At 43.2% G+C, this 23,458-nt stretch overlaps 1 protein-coding gene across 1 annotated transcript; it reads right to left on the reverse strand.

The window, feature by feature from the left end:
* Positions 1–3,010: 3,010 nt before the first annotated feature.
* Positions 3,011–20,292, reverse strand: slc25a36a (solute carrier family 25 member 36a). The gene is made up of 7 exons (XM_079751053.1): positions 19,874–20,292; positions 18,113–18,277; positions 14,378–14,455; positions 11,978–12,078; positions 7,328–7,394; positions 6,309–6,598; positions 3,011–5,891 (listed from the first exon to the last, which is right to left on the reverse strand). Exons 1-7 carry the CDS (start codon positions 19,912–19,914, stop codon positions 5,698–5,700), a joined length of 936 nt encoding a protein of 311 aa, XP_079607179.1. The 5' UTR covers positions 19,915–20,292; the 3' UTR covers positions 3,011–5,697.
* Between the last annotated feature and the right edge of the window lie 3,166 nt (positions 20,293–23,458).

Genomic DNA, 23,458 nt, shown 5'->3' on the forward strand with positions numbered 1-23,458 from the left:
GAAACAGAAAATGAATAAGGCTCTTTATCTTAAGCAGAAAAACAAAATTATTTTGTAGTCTTTTATGTCATCCGGGTTGTCTAATATATTGTCATATCAACTTCCATGGTTAGGGTGAGTCCATTAATGCATAATAGGTCACAGGTGAATATAGGTTATTAAGCATATGTATACCCTGGTGGTATATTTTGAACCCACAGCCGTTCGCAGACGATAGAAAGCATAGGTTATAATCACACACACACACACACACACACACACACACACACACACGCACGCACGCACGCACACACACACACACACTCACTCGCACACACACACACTCACTCACTCACTCACTCACTCATACTCACCGTCGGGGACCTCAACTTGCGATGAGCGATAAACCTACACGCTCTTTAAAGTCAGTTCGTCTTGGCAAAAAAAAAAGGTGGTTTCGGTTCCAATGGCGACAATGTCATCGGTACAGTGTTAAGACATGTCTATTTAAAAAAAAAAAGACACACAACTAAACAACGTAGCGGAATGACTACCGCGGTGGTTTCTTTGTTGCAGTTTGAGTAGCTGGGCGCACACAGGCAGTCAGCGAGCAGGGACCCGCCGCCGCGTGTCCATTCACCCGGCGGAGCGGCCGCTGATTGGCTGAGCCCACCACAACACGGTGGAGCTCTGATGCTATTGGACGCTCGGGCGGAGCGGCCGCTGATTGGCAGATCCCATCACAACACGGCGGAACTCTGATGTCATTGGTCGCTCAGGTTTAGTCTTGTGCTCTGGTTCTCTGTCCTAGTGCCCGGGCTGTTAGCGCCTGCATAGTTATTTATGTACATTTTGTGATTTATGATGATGTGTTAAAAACTTCCCAAAACAAAAATGCCAGCTATTTGACTTAACTGGATAATGGAATACAGTCAATAGTGGAGTATGATTCTGTATAGCAGCATGTACAGTATAGCCTGCTATTGATAGCATATCAATTGCATATATATAGGACAGAAATTTTCCTTCAGCATCCATTTATCTACATCCATGTGATACTTCTGCATTTGTTCAATTCATGATTTTATATGTACGCCTATGCCGTTTAGACACAAGAAGAAGTAAGACTGTATAAGGAGGGGCTACGTTTTACAACGTGTTTAAGCCTTGTAAAACGTTTGGATAAATGAAAAGGCTCTTCGCCTACCTATTTGTGTGCACACTCTGTATGGAACTCAGTGGCAAAACAATCTGAACAGTTTGTAAGAGCTGATCGGAACAGTGTATCGGATTAGGTTTTATCTGGCTCCCTCTAGTGAAACTAGAGCTGAAGTGCACGGATGGGAAATGGATAGCGCAGTCTGATGTGTCGGACGGTTTCCTGCCTAGGTAGCTATTTATTCTGTATCTTGGGTGGGTTTTAAGTAGAAAGGCAATATTCTTGATGAGGCAGCTGAGCCCATTTCGAGGTTTGTTTTGCAAGGTCGTAGCCAGAATCACTGAGTGTCGTCTCCTCCTGCGAACATGCGTGACCTCTACACGCACCAGTGACCTCTGCACGCACCCATTGACCTCTGCACGCATCACTGGGTTCGCGTAGAGGATATCTGACTTCTGCATCTTGGCGTCAGATCGCAGTGGCCTAGTCCGTTTTGGAAGTAAAGGAAGAAGGAATGGTATTTGTAGTACTGGTGTTTTGGTCCTTGTTTAATAATTAATGGTGAAAGTATTTCTCATTATGGGGGGACTTTGGTGTGTTTGAAACTGCCACAGCGTTAATCCTGTGAGACGTGAAAAAACAAAGTTTTTATCAGCCTAGGTAACGATCTATCAATATTTATTTAGGATTTTACTTTTGTGCAAAAGAAACTGCGAAGAACTCGACCCGTGTGTATCACAATGACGCATCATATTGATCATGGAAGAACAATCCTATTGTTGTAGGCCTTATCATAGTATACATTGCATGTATTTAGCTGACGCTTTTATACAAAGCGACTTACAATAAGTGCATTCTACCATGAATATACATACCATAATGTGCAAGAACCATGCCAGTTATAAAGAGGTGCAGCAGTCTAGACGCGAGATGCAGAACCTGGACTGATGCGTGCTCGGCCTGAACAGAACCCCGAGGGACCCCAGTAGTAAGACCCCAAGGTTCAGACACCGCTTTTTTCCAGATGACCGAGTGCGATCCTTGAGGTAAGATATGGACGGGAGAGTGCAGACCCTGAGTGTTTTGGAAATAATTGGTAGAAGAGAGACAGGACTGTAATTCTTTACAGTGATAGGTTTGTTTAAATGAGGGGGTTGAGTGTTGGGAAAATCACCAGCTGCCAAAGAGGTCTTAATTAGACAGAGGGAGGAGGGTCAGGAACAATAGAATGAAGGTTAGAGGGGCACAGGTCGAGAGGGCAGCTGGATGTGAGGTGGGAGGTGACCAAGTATCTCACCCCATGGAATAGTATGTTAAAGGGGACATATCATACCACCAGGTGTGAGTGTGATAAGCCATTACAAGCAGGTTTCAAAATGTGCAGCATTGTTACATCACAGGTTGGCGTGTACATCTATCCGTCACACATCTAGATGGACACGCCCACCTGATGGCACAATGCTGCACATTTTGAAAACGGCTTGTAATGGCTAATCACACTCACACCTGGTGGTATGATATGTCCCCTTTAAAGTAGATGAAGAGACGGATATAGGACAGGTGTCATCAGCAGGCGGTTGGGGAAATTAGTGTATATGAAATAGTTTTGTCTGGGTCGGAGAAGGATGATTGAACTTTAGATTGAAAGAAACCTTTAAGCTGCAGATCAGGGGCACCGAAAGAAGAGAGAAGCGAACGGTTGGCTCGAAGGTCGCAGGGGGCTTGGATTGTTTGTCAGCAGACATAACGGCTGCTCCATGTATTGGAGCGAGTAGTACATTCAGCGAGTAGGCCTACACGTACAGGCATAGTGTTGTGCCTTCAAATTAAACAACAAACATCTCAGCTGCAAATAGTTTTATTGACCTTTTATCCAAAAATCAAAAACAACAATGGAGCATGGTCATAAAACATTTTGTTTTGCTAGATAATGCACCACGGACATGTCTGTAGAATTGTAGTATTGGCATAAATACAGTTAAATCATACAAAATAAAGTTCATTCAGTTCACTTGAGCACTTGCATAGCACAGGCTTTCTTTGTCACATTTTGGTAATTCCACATCAGGCGTTGATGCTTTGAAGGTTAATTAGCGAATGTTTCCACAACCTCAAACTGATCAACCTCATGGAAGTCTAGCCTACTGGAATTTTACTCGCACCATCATTTGAGAATATAGCCTAGGGCTCATTCAGCTGGGACGGAAAGGTGTGATTGTACCATTAAAACTCTATAGAGGGCTCCGTTGGGGACATTTCTAGACTGTTACACAAGGCAAAGTTAAATTTAAATCAATATGAGGTCTTTGAAAGCAGCATCACCGTCTTATCCTTCAACATCAACCACAGAAAAGACTAAATTATTCTGCTTAAGGGGTCTCTAAGAAAATATCAACATACGACAAGGACGTTTAATCGAGAGTTAGTTATTCAAGGATCACTTTCTAAACACCACACTGTCTATATAATGTAGAAACAGTGTCCAAAGTATCGTTCAAGGGGTTAGACCTATTTGTATTGCCTTGTCTACAAAAGGAAAATAGGTCGATCCAGTAATGAGCATCACCCAGACCCCTGGGAGTGAACAAGCTTTGGATGAATTGCAGCGGAGTCCAAGATATAGCGATATCAGATATCAATCGATTTAAAGAATTGATGGAAAACTTGCAAAGAAGATGTTTTCTTTTATATTTACCTAGTGACCAATTAGTGACCAATACCTGACATCTAGCGCGGCAGGTAGCATTGTGCGATACAGTAAAGCAGACGCACAGAGAAAACGTGTGCATCTTTGAACAAAAATAAACCAAAATAAAAAACACAAACACCGTGTTGCAAGAAGGTTCAAATGCAAACCATGTATCCACCTCAACCAGCTGGGGGGTTTAGTGGATCCAAAGCCAAATGTGGAAAAGAAAACGTGATGCAGATATGTAGGCCAATAATACACACGCGCACACACACAAATGAATATCCTACACAAGTGTGGAATACTCTGAACTGTACAATATATATATTATATCAGAAATGTTGAGCAAAATACCTTTTCAATATACATGAATACCGGTTTTTGTGGTTTCTTTACAATGTACAAGGTTCAAATTTGTCACACAGTAAAATGCTAAGCACAAGCCCTCAAAGGCCACGAAAGTGCATAATATAACATCAGGTGGGAAGCCACTGGAGGAAGAGACACAGCCAGACATGGGTGGAGCTGCTAATACTGTGGAGAAAGCCTTCACTCCAGACCTTGTGTATCACAACATGAAGGAAACACGACAGGATGAATCTACTTCAGAATAAAAGTAATACACTCACGGAAATCACTTGATCCCAGTCAAACCATGCATTCACCGACATTCACATACTCGCTCACATACACCGTGCATACAAATGTGTACACACAGTAAAACACAAAAACGTACCAAGACACACACACACACACACACACACACACACACACACACACATCTTATTTGGAAACAGGGACCCATGGTAACTCCTATGCTTGTAGTTGTAGACAAATATCTCTACTGACTAAAACCCTGTATAAGGCACCCACATACTCAACACAGAAGACACAGCAGCTTCCATAGGACCAGCGAGTTTCAGTTATGTCCGTCTCCCCCCACCCGCCCCCCGTGCAAACCGTTTACGTTCAATGAGATAGGGACCAAGCGGTCGTCTAGTGAGCACCGTCTACTTCCACACGGAGCGCAGCACCACGTGCTACGCACATGCTTGTGTGGCTCACCCACACAATGGATAAAGCGTGAGCCTTGAGATTAAATGGACGATAGCACTGGTTAGTGTCTGAGGCATCTTTTCAGGTGACGAGTGTACTTTTTTGAGTTCTTACTTGTACTGTTCAGGTATGAACCCTCAGAGCCCGGGTGGCGGGCTGAATGCGGGAGCATCAGGGAATGCTTGGAGACAATCTCTCTGTAGTGCCAGAAGCAGGGACCGTTTCTTTACCATCTGAACGTCGCCTTGTTAATAAGCGTGTATGTAGTAACGGCGAAAAACGCACATGTTTTTTCCTTTACATTCTCCCAATCCCACTACTCCTGCATCCTCTGCCCTCATTTCTCAGGCTCAGTAGACTTATTAAATGAATGAGGCCAGGGGAGATGCCTTTTCCACAGTGGAAAGGCATCTTCACACTCGGAAGAGGCTGAAATGTTATCAGTTAAAAACAAAACTTTCAAGAGATTTTTGCAAATTCCACGTAAACGTTTTGGTTTTTCAACATCGCCACCATTGTGTAAAATCCAGACTGTAACCAAGCATTCCCATTTCACATTATCATCTCTGTCACAGAGTAAAGACAACTGACTTAGTTCTCCTTCCATGGAAGGAGGCTAAGTAGAGCCATGTTGGACATTCCATACGCTGTTGGGAACATCATCTTCTTCTTCCTCTTCCTCCTCCACTATCTTCTTCTTCTTTAACCAACTTTCCTTCTTTCTTTTTAAAAGACTACTACTTCTTCTACTTCTGGCCAGAGAACAGTTGTTGGCTACTTCCTGTGTCCGAGAGCCGCCAACTTGGGAAAGCAGCTAACTGTGCAGCAGGTAGACGACCAGTTCGTAGGTGGCCATCATGATGGCCGTGTTGGGGATCTGCCTGACGAGGTGTGTGGTGAGGCCGCGGTACAGCGCGCGGTAGCCCTCCTCCCGGGGCACCTGGACCAGGGTCTGGAAGAAGGAGCGGTACTTGGTGCCCTCTTCTCGTAGCCGCGTCCGGATCACCTCTGAGGGGGCAAGAGAATTAGAGACAAAAATAATGTGAGAGAAAACACATACAGAACAAAAAAGCGAGAGAAAAGAGCCAAATATAATATTTTGCTTTTTTCTATTAATATACTAATGGAACAAACTGCTCGTCTCTCAGTCCATGAGCATGCACAACGGCTATTAACACAGAATCAAAATGGATTTGTTAGTTTGGGGGCAAAATTGGAGAAAAAAAACCGAGCCTAATGCCTGTATCCAGAGGTACAGCTCTGTGATCTGCAGAACGCTTTAATATAATGGATGTCAATGGCTCAATTTACATTGAGTCTTAGCAAACTACGCCAAATCCTTCAGCTCGAATGCATCTATCACACGCCGGTCAACAATCAAACCAAGGCTCTGTTGCTAGGTTGCAGTGCGTGTGCATCTCTCACCATGTGGGTAAGCTAACGAGGTGGCGCAGGTCTTGGAGGTGGCGGCGGCCAGCATCATGCCCACAAAGTCGGAGGCGTCCTTAACCGTCTCCTCCTCCTCGTCCATGTTGGCCTGGGCCTTGGACTGCAGCAGGCGCCGCTTGATGCTCTCGTAGATGACGAAGTGGATGACCGTCTCCGAGATGCCAGCGTAGGAGGCCGACATGCCGCGGTAGAAGCCGTGCACGCCATCCGCCTGGTACACCCGCCGCACGCACTCGAAGGCGTTCATGCGGCGCTCCCCCCGGCTTCTTTGGGCGAGGGAGAGCGTAAGAATAAAGAATGTCAGGGGCGTCGTGGGCCGTCACGGTGTGAGTCTGTGTTATGCTTTGTGCTCTGGAGCCTGTGGTGACTTATGCTGTGGACAACACCTAGAGAGCCAGTGCACCCAAACCAGTTTTTCTTTTGTTTAAAACGTGGTCATTTGTCTTATTGGACCGTCAACATAGAAATCGATGACGTTCATCACTTTTACTGCAGTAAGTCCCTAATTTAGATACAATTTTTGGTTAAATCCTTTGTTTTGGCCATTCTCCCCACAACACTATGTGACTATAAACACGTCTGAGCAGCGATATATTTAATGTCCTGGTCTGAGTGAGGGTTTAACCTCCCATACACCCATAGTATAACTCTACATTGTGTGGCAGAAATCCTATACAACATCTCTTATTATAACGCTCATACATAATAGTACTAAAAAAGTAGCATAAAGGTGCCTTAGGTCACAACCATGGGGATGACAAGCCCCCTCTTTCCGATGTAAAAAAAATAAAATAAAAATTACATCGCATTATGTTTCAATTCTAGCAGAAACACACACTGGCTTTTTAAGGCCTATAGCATAACAGTTGCTTTTGTTGACTGTCAACATACCAAGTGAAATAGAAACAACACCACTGATAACGCTACCCCACCAGAGATAGCAGTAGTAAGGTATTTCCTTAGACAATGGTAGCAGAGAATAGAGCGCTAGTCACCTGGCATCCAGCTGTAGGCGTGTCTTGATCAGCCAGATCGGATTGGTGGCAGTAATGGCGGTGAACCCTGGGAAATAGAGTTCAGAGGTTCAGACAGCAGCAGGGACAAACACACAATACACACAGAATAGGACACAGTGGAGCCAGCAAAGCTCAATACTCTAGGGTTCTAGACTAGGAGCCGAGCGGGAAGCACTTCACCAAACAGGATCAATCAGGTGGCATCTGCATGGAACGTGATACGTGGAACTGTGTTACATAAGTTTAGTGCATGAGGGGAGAGTCTAGACCTCATGAGCGAGTACAGATAAGGGTGGGGGGGGGGGGGGGGATGAAGTCAATGGACGCCTTATCTCTTAATGCTTTTCTAAATTAGTTATGAGACTATTGATCCTCTTTGGTTGAAAGACTATCCCAGGTCTATTCCAAACCAAACTAATGTGCTGTAACTTAAACCACCACTTTCACAGAGAAGTAAATGGAAATCGTTCTTGAGTTGGAAAAACTGAATTGGGTCTATTATTTTATAACCATCTGCTCTTAATCTTGAACTGCCTGGATAAAATATTGTCTTTATTCACTTGAAGTATAATTCGGCAGTTATGGTAGCTGTAAGAGACTGCTTGTGATATCCATTATGTACCCGCAACTTTTTATTAAGGCTTTACAAATACTGCATCACAATGCCATTTACATGTCAGATCATACATCATGCATCAATATTAGTCTTGGCCCTGCAGGAGCTTTTGCCCAATCATGGCAAATTAATCTTTCATTACAGAAGAAATTATGCATGTTGGCATTTCTTCGATCATAGACGGAGTGAAATTTGGCCATATGCCCAAAAGGCATTGGTACAAGAGGGTGGAAAATACAAAATGGAGGAAGCCTCTTCAATTATTCAAGTGTGCTAAATTGGGAAGTTTCCGAGGCCGAAGTAGTAAGGGAAATACGAGCTGTGCCATTCAACCCTAATTCATTCACTGCACAGTCTGTGACCATCAGTTTAGCTTGGTAAATAATAATCTATCTCAAACGATGATACAGGTTTGATTGACCACAATAGTGGGGTTTGTAGTTTGACAACAAGTAAAACACTTTATCAAAAGGTGATCCAATGAAACAATTAATAAGGTGCACTTAGCAACAAATTGAAGGACTAAGACGCTGTCTGCGATCCACTATGTCACAAGGCAATGCAACACTGATCCTAGCAAGTAGCTGTGAGTAGCGGGCGGCTGTACGAGTCTGTGACGACTAGTGTAACAAGCAACACACTACCACACTAGAGAGAGAGGATGGCGAGAGTCTGAGGTGGAGGGAGCATAGGAGGAACACCAAGAGGGAGAGAGAGCAGAGAGAGGAGAGCAGAGGCATGGGGTTGGATGGAGGTAACGTCTATGGCAGGTACTCACGAGGGAGGGGCAAAGCTCCTCCAGTGCCTCACCGCTGCAGCTAGCAGCCTGCAGATATTTGGGGGGGGGGGGGGGGGGGGGGGGGGGGGGGGGGGGGTTCAGATGGTGGGGGGGGTATCCCACTCAATCACTCAGAGGTGAAAGCTTTACAGTAAAGCCCTAAAATAGACACAGTTTCTGTTCCAACACACAAGCAGCAGTCAGAACGAACCAGGCCCAGCCCCAACCCCCTCCCCCACTTCATTTATATTAAATGGAGGAGGTCGAGAGGAGATGAGCGGCAGGTCATTCCTCCACTCATCTTTCCCCTGATGGCTCAGATGGCCCTTTAGGTCCCCTCTCACCTACTGGTAAATCATATATAGCAGTTACTTAAAATAAAGATGGTCAGAGGTTGGCTTTAAATAAATAAAGTAAATCCAACTCACGCAAGATGAAGCCCTGATATTGAATATGTCCCACCCAATCCTGTTAAAGCCCAGTCAGAAAACAGATCAACGGGACTGTGTTTGTATGTTTGTTACCATCACCTCACAACCCATGGCCACAACAGAGTGGACTCAGATCAATTGAATTATGAAGAGAGAATAAGACACTAGAGAGTACTGGACAGTGACGAAATTAAATCCTGAAGCTAAATCGCGGGGAAACTTTGTTGGACTGTAGGAAGCCGATGATCTTAAAGGCCGTGGTGAGTGATGGGGACACAGGTGAAAATGCTAACCTTGTCATTCTGCATTTTAAAATGTTTCTGTGGATGGTGATGAAATGCAGAGAAGGGGATCTCATTGGCAGGGTTATGAAGCATGGATGAATGCAACACAAAATAGAACCGAAGCAAACTTGACAGAACATTTTTTGGAAACCCACACAACATTATTTTTCCAGGTTTACTTTGATCTAGAAAAAAAATTAATCAAACTATATGAAAAGGAGCAAAGTGTCGCCCCTGCTAAAGGCCACTTGCTTTTGCTTACCCAATATTAAACTGCATCCCTTGGAGTTGCTAACACAATAGTCCAATATTGACATTACCATTTAGCCTCTGACTGAGAGGACCCACAAAAGGAGGATCCTATGCAACTACAGGAAAGAATAATCTCAATTTAAAACAAAGATGTTCTTGACGTACACACTCCACATCAGCTTTTATACCGTTTTTAGAAGCGATGTTGCAATAGACCACTGCAGCTGTTGCACACTTGCTTGCAATATTAAAAGAGGTTCTATATGTGGGTCTAACCCCTGGTGCAACTCTAGGAATACCTAGGAGAACAGTGCACCTTTCTCCATACAAGTTTGGCCTACATTCATAGACACCACACATTCTCCGGAATAGCAACTGGCAAGAGATGGGGACTGGCAATGGCGAGACTAACGACACAAGATTTGGCATAAAGCACAAACTGTAGTCTATGATAGATTGACTGTTAGCATTGTGACCTTGAAAAGCCCTGTACGATAATACAAATGACAGACTACTTATGCCTCACTAATCCATAATCGAGTATGTCTTATTTCTAAGTATTCTATTAAATACTTACATGATTTAGTTATTTGGGTCAGTTAGGCTCAAGGTCGGGTCATAACAGCAGTTATACTTCAGGCTGGTGTATAAATATTGGCAGCTGGAATAGCAACAGAAACGTATTTACGCATGGGAAAAAGCCTGGCCTCCTACTACAAAGTCATTGTGTCAAGTTACAAAACTAGGCCGGTTCTAATAGTTTGTCGGTGTAGTTAAAATAATAAATGGAAAAAAGAAAGCATACAAAAGAATGGGAAATGTTCCCTGATGAAATGACAGAACATTTTTCAAATGGTGGATGACGAACAAAATGACGAACACGACAGACGCAGCTCTGTCAGACGCTGACAAGGTTAGCATTTCTTGCACACTGACAACTAAAAGAATTCGGCAGGAATGTCACTCGTGACCCTATCGGCTTCAACTTTTGTTCTTCTTCATTGTGCTGTGCGCGGCACGGCAACACACCGGCGCCGTGCCGGGACTAGACAGCGGCCGGGTTGTCCCGAGGCTGCGGAGCTACTACGACAATGCAGACAGATGCACCAAGAGCCCATTATCATTGTAAACATTGAAGAACTAGACAACGGAATAGCAATGCACCATGGTTATCATCATACCAGTGTAAGGAAATGGGGTGCTACCTTAACTCGTCCGCCCGAGTGCCGGGGGGCCCAGCTGAGCCCCAGCTGTGGCCGTGCTTTCTCCTCTAAACACACACACAGAGCACAGAAGGGGGGCCCAGGCAACACTGTTCAAGTAACAACTGGGATGTTAAACCATATCATGGGAGGCCGTGAAGAAGACGTTTTAAAACAAGGGGATGGAGATTCAGAAATAAAAATAAAGAGCGGGACAAGGACAGGACAAAACGGAGGAGACGGGAGACAGTTGGCGATGTGGTGGAGGAAAGCACAACCCAAACTTTAAGGACCTCGTCAGGTTTTCTTGGCAAAATGGCTGATTTGGATTTTAACCCGCTATTTTCGCATCCGTACACAGTTTACCAAAGTTAAGCAATGCATCTATGGGATATCGTCCCATCTAAAGATAAGCTGATAAGAGTGTTTCCTGCTTTCTTACAGAGTACCATAGCAGAGATGAAATCTCTCTGTAGTTAACTTGACAGTTAAGTTTCATTTAAGTTTACGATCCAACACTGGTGATAAGTATTTACCACATTGGTTATGATAACAGTTCATCAAAGCAAGTCCATTGTCTAGGCGAGTAATAAAGTTTTATAGTGGATGTGTTAGTTGTGTTATGCAACTCCTTTGATCCAGAGAGTCTTAAATTGTGCTTTCGTATTATTCTCATATTAGAGGGAGCTAGATATGAACCATAAACAAAACTAGTATTCTGCTTTAGCATAAATCGCTAAAGAAACAGAAAAAAATGAAACAAAATGAACCACACATTCTAAAACAATCTTCTTACACATACCATTTCTATATGGGGAATGTGAAACGTAGATATAAAAAATGCCAATAAAATGTATTTTCGATGCACCTACATAAAAGATACAAACTCGTGTAAGTTTGCATTAAGAAGCTTGACAGTGAGCTACACCATCCAGCAGCTGTCAGACAGACTGACTGACACACATAAAGAGACAGACAGGGACAGACTGGCAGCACAAATAGAGACAGGTAGACAGCAGGGGGTGGGACTGGAGTGGGTGGGACGGGGTTTAGGAGGAGTGGTTACCTGCCAGTCCTGCGGACACCATGTGAACCGGGGTGGAGTCAGGCTCCATCACTCCATTTAACTTCTCCTTGGCGGTGGAGTAGGCGGCAAAGTAGATGGCCCTGCACCGCACCAGAAATAACAAACAAAATGGTAAGGGGAGATATTCAGATGGGCTGAAGCCCTGCCGCTGCAGGGGCTTTCAATACATTTACATTTGGGTGATCTTGCTGACACTTTTATCCAAAGCGACTAACAACCTTCATACACACATTCACGCCCCGATGGCGGAGTTGATCACGCAAGGCAACAGCCAGCTTGTCAGGAGCAGTCAGGGTTAGACGTCTTGCTCAGGGACACATCGAGCTTCAGCTAGGAGGAGCCGGGGATCAAACTAGCAGCCTTCTGGTTAACAGTCAACCCGCTCTACCCACTGAGCTACTGTTGCCCTACACAAACAGAACAGGCACCGCAGGATAACAGCGTGAATGGTTATGTAGGTTAAGGGCGAGTCAAGGTCACAATGCCACCGGGGACATAATAAAGCAGGAATATAAATTATTAACAGACAATTGTTACACTCAAACAAATTGTGGTTAAAGCATAAAGTAAATTTAAGAAGTAAAAGCATGCTTAGTGTGTGCAGGGGAGCTGAATACAGAATACCACAGAGGGGCAAGACACTACCGAGCCTCTGAGGGGAGCTTATCTTTCACCCTGTTTGAGTACGAGTGTGCACGAGGGTCTGCACGTGTGTGTGGGCGCTAATGTGCATGAGCATGTGTACGTGTTTGCACAGTGCAGCCCGAATCCCCAATGCCTTGTTCTCGCAGAGCAGGAACTCCAACACATTGATTCAAACCATCCCTCTCTAAAATGAGGATTTAGTGAATCCAAAGTATGTCCACAGCGCAGAACAAACCCAGAGCCCTGAGAGCCTCCTCCCACACATCACGTTGGTCCCGGTTAGTCCCTGGAGGGTCTGTGTGTGGGTCTGCGGGCACATGCCATTTCATGCAATTGTGTAACTCATCTGTTGTTCTTTATTATATAACAACCATTTCTCTGTGATATTGTTGGCAGGAGATGCTTGCTCGTTGGAAATTCTCTCTCCCATTACTGGCTTTCGCCAACAAGCCATGATGCTTCAATATCCATGTCCATGGAAGGGCAACACCATTTTGATTGGTGCGTTTGCCAGGTCATGTCGACCTATGTGTCTTAGTGCAACCAAAATAAAGTGTACAAGCTAGCTGGCAGGATGAACTAAAAACAAATTATATCCATCACATACAGCAGTAAATTGGAATTTTGTAGTAGTCCAATAGTTGAAATAAGCCCGTCCAAGATTTTATAAATATTCTGATGTTGTATAATTGGGCTCTCTCCTTATGTTATAATAGTTTCCTACAGTTTGACATGCTGGAATGGTCAAATGTTCTGTTCCACCTACACAGCTGGACAGAAAGCCCCCAAGTACTCACACACACACATGCACACACACACGTCAAACGCAAGCCAAGGGCATCTTTTGTTCAAAATTAGCGCTGAGTAACACTGATCCAAATAGCAATGTGGTTGAGAGGAGTATTACATAATAACGCTGATATAGAGCACAGCAGAAAGATACGTGACAAGGACAGAGAAGGCAAACATTTTGGTACGGCCAGGCCTCTAGGGAGAACTAGCCAACAAGCACTAAGACAAAACACGCATGCCCACAGTTGACGACATAAACAATAACCCTGCCTATAAAACATCCCATTGGGATGCTCCACAACAACATTAAAGGTCACATGACCAGCCAATCGCTGTTTTACAGCTGACCAGCTCCTGATGCTGCTGCCGAGTGTAAAGCCTCTTATGCAACGAGAAACAGCCCAGAGCCAACAGAAGCTAACCCACTGAAATCATTAATTTCCGCCTGGATAAGAAGCCCAGTCTCCATTCAAATTCCCCAGCTTTGACGCCATCATTGCTTTGTTTGCTTGCATTTCATACTTTAATGTTAAGCCGACCACAGAGTTAAACAGATAAATTCATAAACCATGTCAAAATGGTTCACCTATTAATATTTTCGGTTGCAATGCAAGGTTTTAAAAACTGATGTTTATGGTATTGCTGCTGACGCACATGTGGTTTTCTGCTTCCTTTCAATCAAGTCTTAGAGCAATATTTCACATGTGATAACGATAACAATGCTTGATTCCCAACCATATCATCACAAAGGGTGTGTGTGTGTGTGTGTGTGTGTGTGTGTGTGTGTGTGTGTGTGTGTGTGTGTGTGTGTGTGTGTGTGTGTGTGTGTGTGTGTGTGTGTGTGTGTGTGTGTCCTAATCCCACATGGTTAAGGCAGATGTGAAGACGCTAAGCTATAAAGTCCAATCAGAGAAGGACTTTAGACCGTGATGCAATACATACCTGGACGGTGCCACACCCACAAGGTTAGGTCCGAGACCTCGGAATAGTGAGCGAGGTCCTTCTCTCTCCAGGATCAACCTAGCAACCGAGTAGAATGGAAGGGAAAATGAATGGGGACAAATGGGGAGTTAAACCCTGAACGCTTTCAGATCAATTACTATCAAAGTGAAAAAAATTATCCTGAAAAAAATGCATTGTTCATCAAGAAACCATAAGGTTCCTGACAGAATATTGCTGGCATACTGGCACAGTATCCCAAATTAAAGAATGAAAAAGGTTCAAAGTTTGAGTAGGAGTATGATAAGAGTTTGAAATCACCCTGAAAGTTTCAGAATTTAAACAATGGGAAATCTTTGTTCGTACTTTGGTATCAATCATGTCTTTGTTATATCACAAAAAGGAACAACATTTTATTTGTAAACTAAACATTTATTATTTCCACCCATCAGTCCTCTACCTTCTGTCATTATGTCAAGTTAAGTGGATTAAAGCAATGTATTTTGGAGTATACAAATACAACAGTGTTACTTACACAACACGCTTAATGAGAGGCCCCAGGGAAAATGTATCCAGATTCCCAATAGGGTTAACCAACCACCTCCCAATGAGTCAATTGAACTTTGGTTCTTGAACGATAAACAAATGTGATCAATATGTACCATTAATGGAGTTGCATCAACAGGTTTTCATTCACGTGGGGTCAGATAACAAGGCGCTTCTTCTCATTATATCCCCAAGCAGACTGTCTATTTGAAACTAACCAGTCACGTTTATTTGCACAACTCAACACAATCTTACTGGACATTTCAGAGCTCAGATAAGAATTCCAGCCCTAACCCCTGTAAGCCTGCCCTCCTACACAGGCTAGAGGATGATCAATCCAGGATCGAGAGGCCCAGAACGGGGCTTGAAGATCACAAGATACTAGATGCACAGTAGCTGTATTGGCTTCATGACGTCCGTTATAAAATGTTGCGCTTCAGTACGTCATCATCGTTGTCTGCTCCAGTTCTGAATCAGCAATCCCCAACCTGTTTACTTCTGTGGTGCGCAGCCTCAGAGCTGATACTGATTATTTCCACCACTGTGGTGAACCTATATTTAGTAAGCCTCTCAGGGTTGGGGGGGGGATAAACATCACAACATTAAGCAAAGGGTTTAATCACCGTGCATGGGCTTGAACAGATAATATAAATCTACCTCAGAAGACTTAAAAGGCATCTCCCACTGTGTAATATTAAGACGATGGCAGCCGGTTTCAGGTGGTTTCCTTTATGTCTCATAGTAACTATCCATTTAGCCATCTATTAGATGTTTAACCATTTGTTAAGCATACAGAGCCTCCACAGACAACATTTCACTGCATTCTGTCCTGCAGCACATTTGAATAAACATTCCTCTGTTCGCCTACTGGGCTGGATCACCACCCTCCATTCTGACCTAGTTATCTGTTTCCTTCTTCTTACTCATGCTCCTCCATTCTGGTATGGTGTGGTGTGGTGTGTGTGTGTGTGCATGCTGGTGGTGGTGTTGTTGTTCAAAGCTCCCGTGGCCACCTCCCTTGAGGAAAAGCACATGGCATCAGAGTCTTGTCCTAACACTACAACTAAATGCCAAAGTTGATCACAGTACCACTTGGCGCTTGTCCAATGTAATTTTTTAACGACCCAAGGGCTTGAGTAGTATTTCATTGCGACTAAGACCTAAAGTGGTACTATGAAATAAAAGTTTGTCGGTATATCATTGACCTTAATTTCCAATTGGAGAAGCCATTGTAAAATACTATACTGAGATTTGAAGGCGGTTATGGCAACATTATGAGGCACTGGAAGACACATATTTGTGTTGTGCGACATTTATTGAACAAGCTTAGGATGGACAATTGAAATATAAACCGTATATACAAGCAGTCCCAAATATCTGCACAATGTCCACCTTTAGAGCACACATACTGGATGAAATCAACATATTGAACATCAAGAAGCCCTTCTACAATGGGAGGTCTGACAATGAACACGGTTCTTTGTTCCGAGTTCAGCCTCCTGATCCCTATAGCATGTGTAATACCAACGTGGACTGTTGATGTCAATAGCCATGTGGTAGCAATCAAAAATGCAAGCTGTGTACTGGTTGAACAGGGAACTTGGTCCAATACACATGGGACAATGCAAGATAGGATTGTAGATGGAGCCACTGAGGGGATTGCCACAGGTAAACACCATTTCTAAATTTGTGATTCAAAGATGATCATGGCACTCCATACACACCCACACATACGTAGCCTTGAAACCAGACGAATCTCGCACGTATGTTTCATTTGCTCTGCAGATAAGGTCTAGCTTCACTCCCATACAAATGATTTCTGCCGGGTGCGAAATAGACTGAACAATCACAACCGTTTATCCGATTTGAGGCAGGATAAACCGACCAATCACAACCATTTATCTGAATTGTGGGAAGGATAAATATAGTGCATAGGCACGCCGTAGAGGCATTTTCAACAACAAAGATGGTTGCTGCTGACGTGGAATGGTCTATTGATTCCACTATCGAGACAGTATTAAACCAACTGGAAGGCATATTTTCACTAAAAGAAGAATGACGAAGAAGAAGATTCTTTTTTTTAGTTGCTCATTGGAGACGCCCCTTGGAAATCGAAAAATTAACAGACTTCCAGACTAATTGCACTTTGCATTTATCTAGCGATGCCAGGCTTACACATATAGATTTTGATTACCAAGACAAATGCAGCAGACTGAAGCTGGAATCCACATTATCATCAATATTGTCCAATCAGCACAGAGGGTCAACAATGGCTTAAACAAATGTTTTACCAGCTTATGTTACGAGCCAAAAATGTTTTGAATATGAATATTCATATCCCATATGAATATGGAACAAATGTTTAAACTTTGAGTTTGAAGTTGAACTTGTTTTTTCAGCACAGAAGCTACAGACAAACCATAACTTTTCTCTTAATCCTGACCTGGATAAAAAACAGAGGAACTGCCGTTCAAAGGGATAATGCAGTTTGTGCCCTGACCTGGCAACATCCCATCAATCCAAAGTTCAGGACCAAGCTATCAGCTCCTCACTTCAATATTTCCACAGAGTCAAGGTAGCAAGTCCCATACTGTAGCTACATGAACAGGTTGTGTGGCAGTGGTTAACAAGGTAACCCTAGCTCCGGCACAATAGCCAGTCACTACGTAGCCTCAATTGGAGAGCATAATGTTGGCTAATGGGAGAGCAGCAGTCCCTAATAACGCTTGGCTGCCTGTCTTAACACAAGTCACTCTGGAGTCATGGGACCTCACCGTTCCAAAGGTCACTTCTGTGACATGACATGGAGGCATCTCTCGAAACGTCCGATGCTAATCCATATCACGTTCTACCCATTTGTATCAGTTTTTCATTCATTCCCCCGGTGTATACTGAAAAGTAGTGCAGCTTATAGCGTAGAAGAAGTTTGAGTTCTCTAAAATGCCGCGGTGACTTCGAGGTTGCTCTATTTTCTTATTTTTTTCTTGAGTGAACCACTAATAGTTACAGGTACAAATTATTGTGCAACATTTGTGTTTATCATTTACTTGTTCCCACATGAAGGTCCACTTTGGAATTAAGTGTGGACAACAATATGCAGTAATGCAGTTGTGCTACTGAATCGTTAGGAGAGATACTATGTTTTGTTACCCAAAATCCAATCCAATAACATATTGGTGGCTTCAAACTCACTTGAGACAGTGTATGGGCCCGGGCGGCGACATGCGGGCCACGCTGGCTCCGTTGACGGTGCTGAGCTGCACATCGGAGATGTAGAAGGTGACATGGGAGGACTGGAGCCGCGTCTTCACCACCTCCAGAGGACAGGTCAAGATGGCGCCCACTGTACCCCCACATCTAGGAGGAGAAGAAGGAAGGGAAGATACCCCAGGAACAGGGAAAGGAAATTCGGGACAGGGGGGTGTAAAGAGGAACACAGAGAAGAATGGTGACTGTAGAAATTACACCATCTTGTCCATTTGATAGGGAAGATTTTTTTCTTAATCTCAGACTCAATTTATCTAAAAAGGCCAGAGTTATAATGACCCACTATTTTGATAGGGAAGAAATATTGTGATAAGAGTGTGACAAGCAACTGATACGCATTCGCTTTGCAAGTTCAACGCTTTGTTTACAGACAAGAAAAATAGGATGTCAAAACAGAAAGTGTTTCCACCCAAGTTTACGGTAAAACCTCCAAAACCCGTGAATGGTGACATAGGGCTGTGAAGTCATAGTGTTACGTGTCCAGTCATGGCTTAGTCTGGCTATGCTTGTTATGACTGACAACACGTACACAATAAAATACGGAAGAAGGTAAACTTTCTGGTGCCACTATTTGACCCGATCATACCCGTCCAAAAATAACAACACAGAATATATGTTGTTGCCAGCATGTAGCCGAACAGAATAGTAACAATTTTGGTTATGATAACCATTGCCAAAAGTTAGAACTTTCTACGGTGCTAGATTCGCAGACTGACCATGAGGCTGCATGGTCGGACTTCACCAGACATTGTTGTCATATCGCCAACAAGCGTGAATGTACATGCTCAATTTGTTGTTCCTCCAGGAAAACCAATGGTCTATTAGTGATCCCCGCTGTGAAACTGAGCTGTAGCTTTGTGTTGTGTAGTGTTCTCATCTGCTATGCTCGTCTCCTTTTCAATAGCTCCAGCTATATATACTCTCGCCTTTCCAAAGGGCCGACACACATGTATGCAGGCACCGGAGGCAGGCCGACCTTTGGCCTACTTTCGGGGCTGTGTGTATTGAGTGCCATGCGTGAAGTGTGTGACGCTGCGAGAGGATGCCTTCTGTGTTTCAAAGTTTAAATAAAGCATGTTTCTTTATCACAGTATTTTCATCACGAGACCTTGCGAAACACTAAATAAAAGCATGGAGGGGGAACAACTATAGAATCGACCGGTAATCGAGCACAATAAATATAAAAGGGACTGCATTGACCCTTAACCCTATGATTACCGTGTGGCCATCATATCTGTCAAATACCCAAACTGTGTCTGCTCTGCAATTTGGTTTGATAAAGGCTAACCTTCATTATTTTAGTCTAGTTAAGTCTATTTTATAGACAACTAGACACAAGTATGTGAATAAGATCTATTAAATTCCACCTTTAATTGTTGTTAACGCAACCTAGCAGAACAACTGCTCACTTGTAGGCCATTATAAAAACAGTATGAACCTGAACCAAGGACCATCTCTTCCTTAAAGTAGTGTTAATATTCAAGCAACACAGATCTGAAGTGATGACGGGGAATATCTTTATGATCGTCGTAGACCTACGACTAGCAGGGGATTCAACCCCGGCGTAACATTAACATGTATGTTAACATGTATTTTGTAATAAATCCATTCCAACAGATATCGACTCGTTTCGACACAATACAGATAATAAAGTTGACTAATTTTGGGCCAAACGCTGTTGCTTACCCTCCGGCAAACAAATGAACCAGTGTATCCCTTTGGCTCATTCTTTAGCATGCTCCGCGGGGTAACAGCTAACCCGGGGGGCCGGAGACCGAGTCCTGGCCGATGGAGACGATGTGCGCCCCTGGGTAGAAACAACAGACGTCGACGATGAATCCGAATCCAAATCTTCACGGATACGTCTCGGGTGTTTCAGATACAGGTACAGTGTGAAAGAAGCAGTATTATTCACAGGCCGACATGCCTCTTCTCTCGGGCTTCGAGCACACACCCCTCTGCTGCACCGCGGATCTATTTTCTTCGATCAGATGAGGACTACAAAGTCATGATAATGATACACGGCAGGTATATGATATCTTCTTGAATGTAATACAGCCCAGCTCCTTGAAAACGGCTCGATTTGTCATCAGTGATCTTGGACCTCGGCTATCTTATTGCTGCAGTTAGATAAGTGGGAGGGGCTATAGTATTACTGTACAATCATAGGCCGTATAACACGTGCTGTGATTGGCTGGTTCGCCTGCAGACGTCACGCTTTCTCCGCCCGAGCACGCAGCGCTCGCATGCACACACATTCTGAATGAACACTGACTGGCGCTTAACACACTCAACCACGGACTCTAATAGAGGACCTGCAAATAAATTCGTGACCACTTTTACAAGTTATTTACATTATTTATTGTTTGACAAGGATGATATAGAATGTATCGAACTTATTGGCAGGTTTGTGAGCCCACATGAAAAAAAAACTTAAAAATTTAAAAAGACATTAACACATACAAACTAGCATATGGAGCGATCTCTACAAAGACTATTAACTACAGCAGATTTTAAAAAACATGAATACAGGCTTATCAGAATCTTACAGACAATTGCATCATGGGTCTAAATATGGAGGATATTAAAATGAAGGAAGTACTAAAGCCATCTTCATTTTTCAGTCAATTAAATTATCCATACCTGCAGCTTGATTTCAAGTGTGTTGAAAACAATTAACATAGACACATAACTATGCCTTTATTCAAATAATATTAACAGTTTGAGCTTTCATCGAGGAATTGTCATCATTCAATGCACTAGTTGTGTATTATTTCCAGCTAGTTGTGTATTAATCGCAACCCACATACACCTTAACCCATTTGGTCTGCTAGAGAGAGCACGAGAGTAGCGTTCATAATTCTATTTTAGTGCCATAACATTGACATTAGCTGATCACATTAGCAAAAGTTGGTATGTCGAAACTTCTGGTTTGGTGATTTGATAACAAGCTAAATAAATGTGACCATTTTTTTAAATGAGGGACTCCAGTTTGACAAGCCATGTTAGTCGCTTATGACTGACCACCCTTTGCAAATCCAAATCAGATAAGCATGTCAACAGATTACTGTAGTCATATGATGCAATGCACATGTGCTATTCAATCTAGTTGGAATTCATTATCGGCTTTATGAGTTTATTTAGTGATTGCGTGTCAGGTTTGGTCAAGGCCCTATAGATCAAGTCATCCATCCGTCTTTAACCAGTTGTGTGGCTGCTGCCTTCTGTCCAAGTTTACTATGGGAATACCAGAGTAGGACACACTCATTAGAATATCAGTCCATCACTGAAGACCCACAGGAATTTCGGTGTCCTCAATTGGCCGAGCCGAAATTCTGTATCTGTCAGACCAACCGGGCCTCTCTCCGCTACCACCCGCTTAAGGGCCCAGCACCCGAGTGTTGGTTGAACGGCTGGTATGCAACCAAACCACTCCAGGTCCCGGTGGTCTTCTCCTGGGGGGACACGACTTCACAGGGAGGGTCGCTGCAGGCATCATGTTATCTTATTGGAGAATTATTAAATAATATCAAGTCAACTTTATTAATCCCAGACGAGAAATCTAATTTTTGGATATGAAATCACTGTCAGTTTTATACTGCTTTCGTTGGTGTCCAAGTAACTGAGGTTAAAGAAAGTTGTGGATTCAAAGCACTTGATGTACCAGTCTGACTGCATTCCTGGGCTCACCCATTGCAATGCGTCCTTCATAAGAAACGAAAGGAAACCTTTCAGAGACAGCAGCTCTAGCAATAGCCAGGTACTTGGCATTTACCAAGTACCTTGCTTATTAAACGGTGCCTGCTTCTTAAACGTTTCCCGGCTGGTTTGGGCACCGTTTAAGAAGCATGCTCCCTGGGTGCGCACAACCACTTGTCAGAAGACCCTGGGTTGAAGAACTAGGCTGTGCTGGAGGGGTTAGACCACCCAGCCTGCCTGGGGATCCCTAGGAAGCCAACAGAGGCAGCTGGAAGAAGCTCAGAAATGGAAGAGTTTAATTATGGTTTGACTGAAATAATGGTCTGAAATACAATGGATAAATTTAGAGATGAATTTATGGATTCTAAAGTACTCATTAAACGTTTCGGGCAGTGGGAGAGAAAACTGTGAGAAAGTCCTCCAATTGCCCAAGGGCATGGATTATTTAAGTCAAATTGAATAATCCACCAGGCTGTGCTGTGCTGTGCTGCATTGCCTGGCCAACCGCACATGAGGACTCACTCTTCAAGTTAAAGGAGTCACGAGAAGCCACTGCAGAGCAGGAATTACACTCTGATAGAACGCCAAACGTTCTGAATAACCCATGTAATGCTGCTCTCACTTTCCCTCCAGATGACCTGCTGTGTGGCTCCTATATGGCCTCTCTCTTTATTCCCTTTCTCGTTGACGCTATAAAGTAATGTACGTGTATGTGTGTGTGTGTGTGTGTGTGTGTGTGTGTGTGTGTGTATTTGTGCATGCGCTCATGAAGTTTACTGTGGTTGTATCATAGTGTTCAACTGCCTTTTGTACTGCGCACAACCCTCATGATAAGATAACTTTTGTATTTGACCTCATTTGGGTATTTTTTGTATTTTTAAATGTATGCCATCCGCTGCCACATCACCTCATTCCAATACTAATACAGGGGCCAGTTTATCCTATCTACATTTGAATGAATTCTCCTACATGAAAGGCAGGCTGAGGCACGCAGATTTAACAAGTAGAAACAAGGTAAAAAATTATTGATTAATAAAGATCAGCAATCATAGTATGTTTAAAATACTTTTATCAGCTTTTTTTTTAATTGCTTTTGTGCTGCATATGTATCCATCGAGAATGTGCGGTCCTGGTGAAATATTTAATATTTAATCGCGATTAATCGCTTGTTTTCCATAGTTGATCGCAAATTAATCGCATTATTTTATCTGCTCAAAAGGCTCCGGAAAGAGTATTTTTTTGTGAGAATTACGTTTTTAACACTCACCATGGGCATGGACAAAATATGATAACTTTATGCAAATGTATTCATCTTTTTTTATTTGAAATCAAGTAAGAACAAAAACCCAGTGTGCCCAACCTTTTTTCAGCATAAACAAAAAACAAAGGACTGAATCCAAAGACCATATATCTATATATATGTATATTAGATATATTAGATCATCAAACATCATCATATATTATATATAAATGTATATGAATATATATATATATCCTTCTTCTGCTGGTATATTTCTGTTGGCGTTTGTTGAAGTCCACTAACAGCTATCTCATGATGTTCTCCAACACGCA

Source organism: Pollachius pollachius (genome assembly GCF_949987615.1).
Source record: "Pollachius pollachius genome assembly, chromosome: 14".
Lineage (NCBI taxonomy): Eukaryota > Metazoa > Chordata > Actinopteri > Gadiformes > Gadidae > Pollachius > Pollachius pollachius.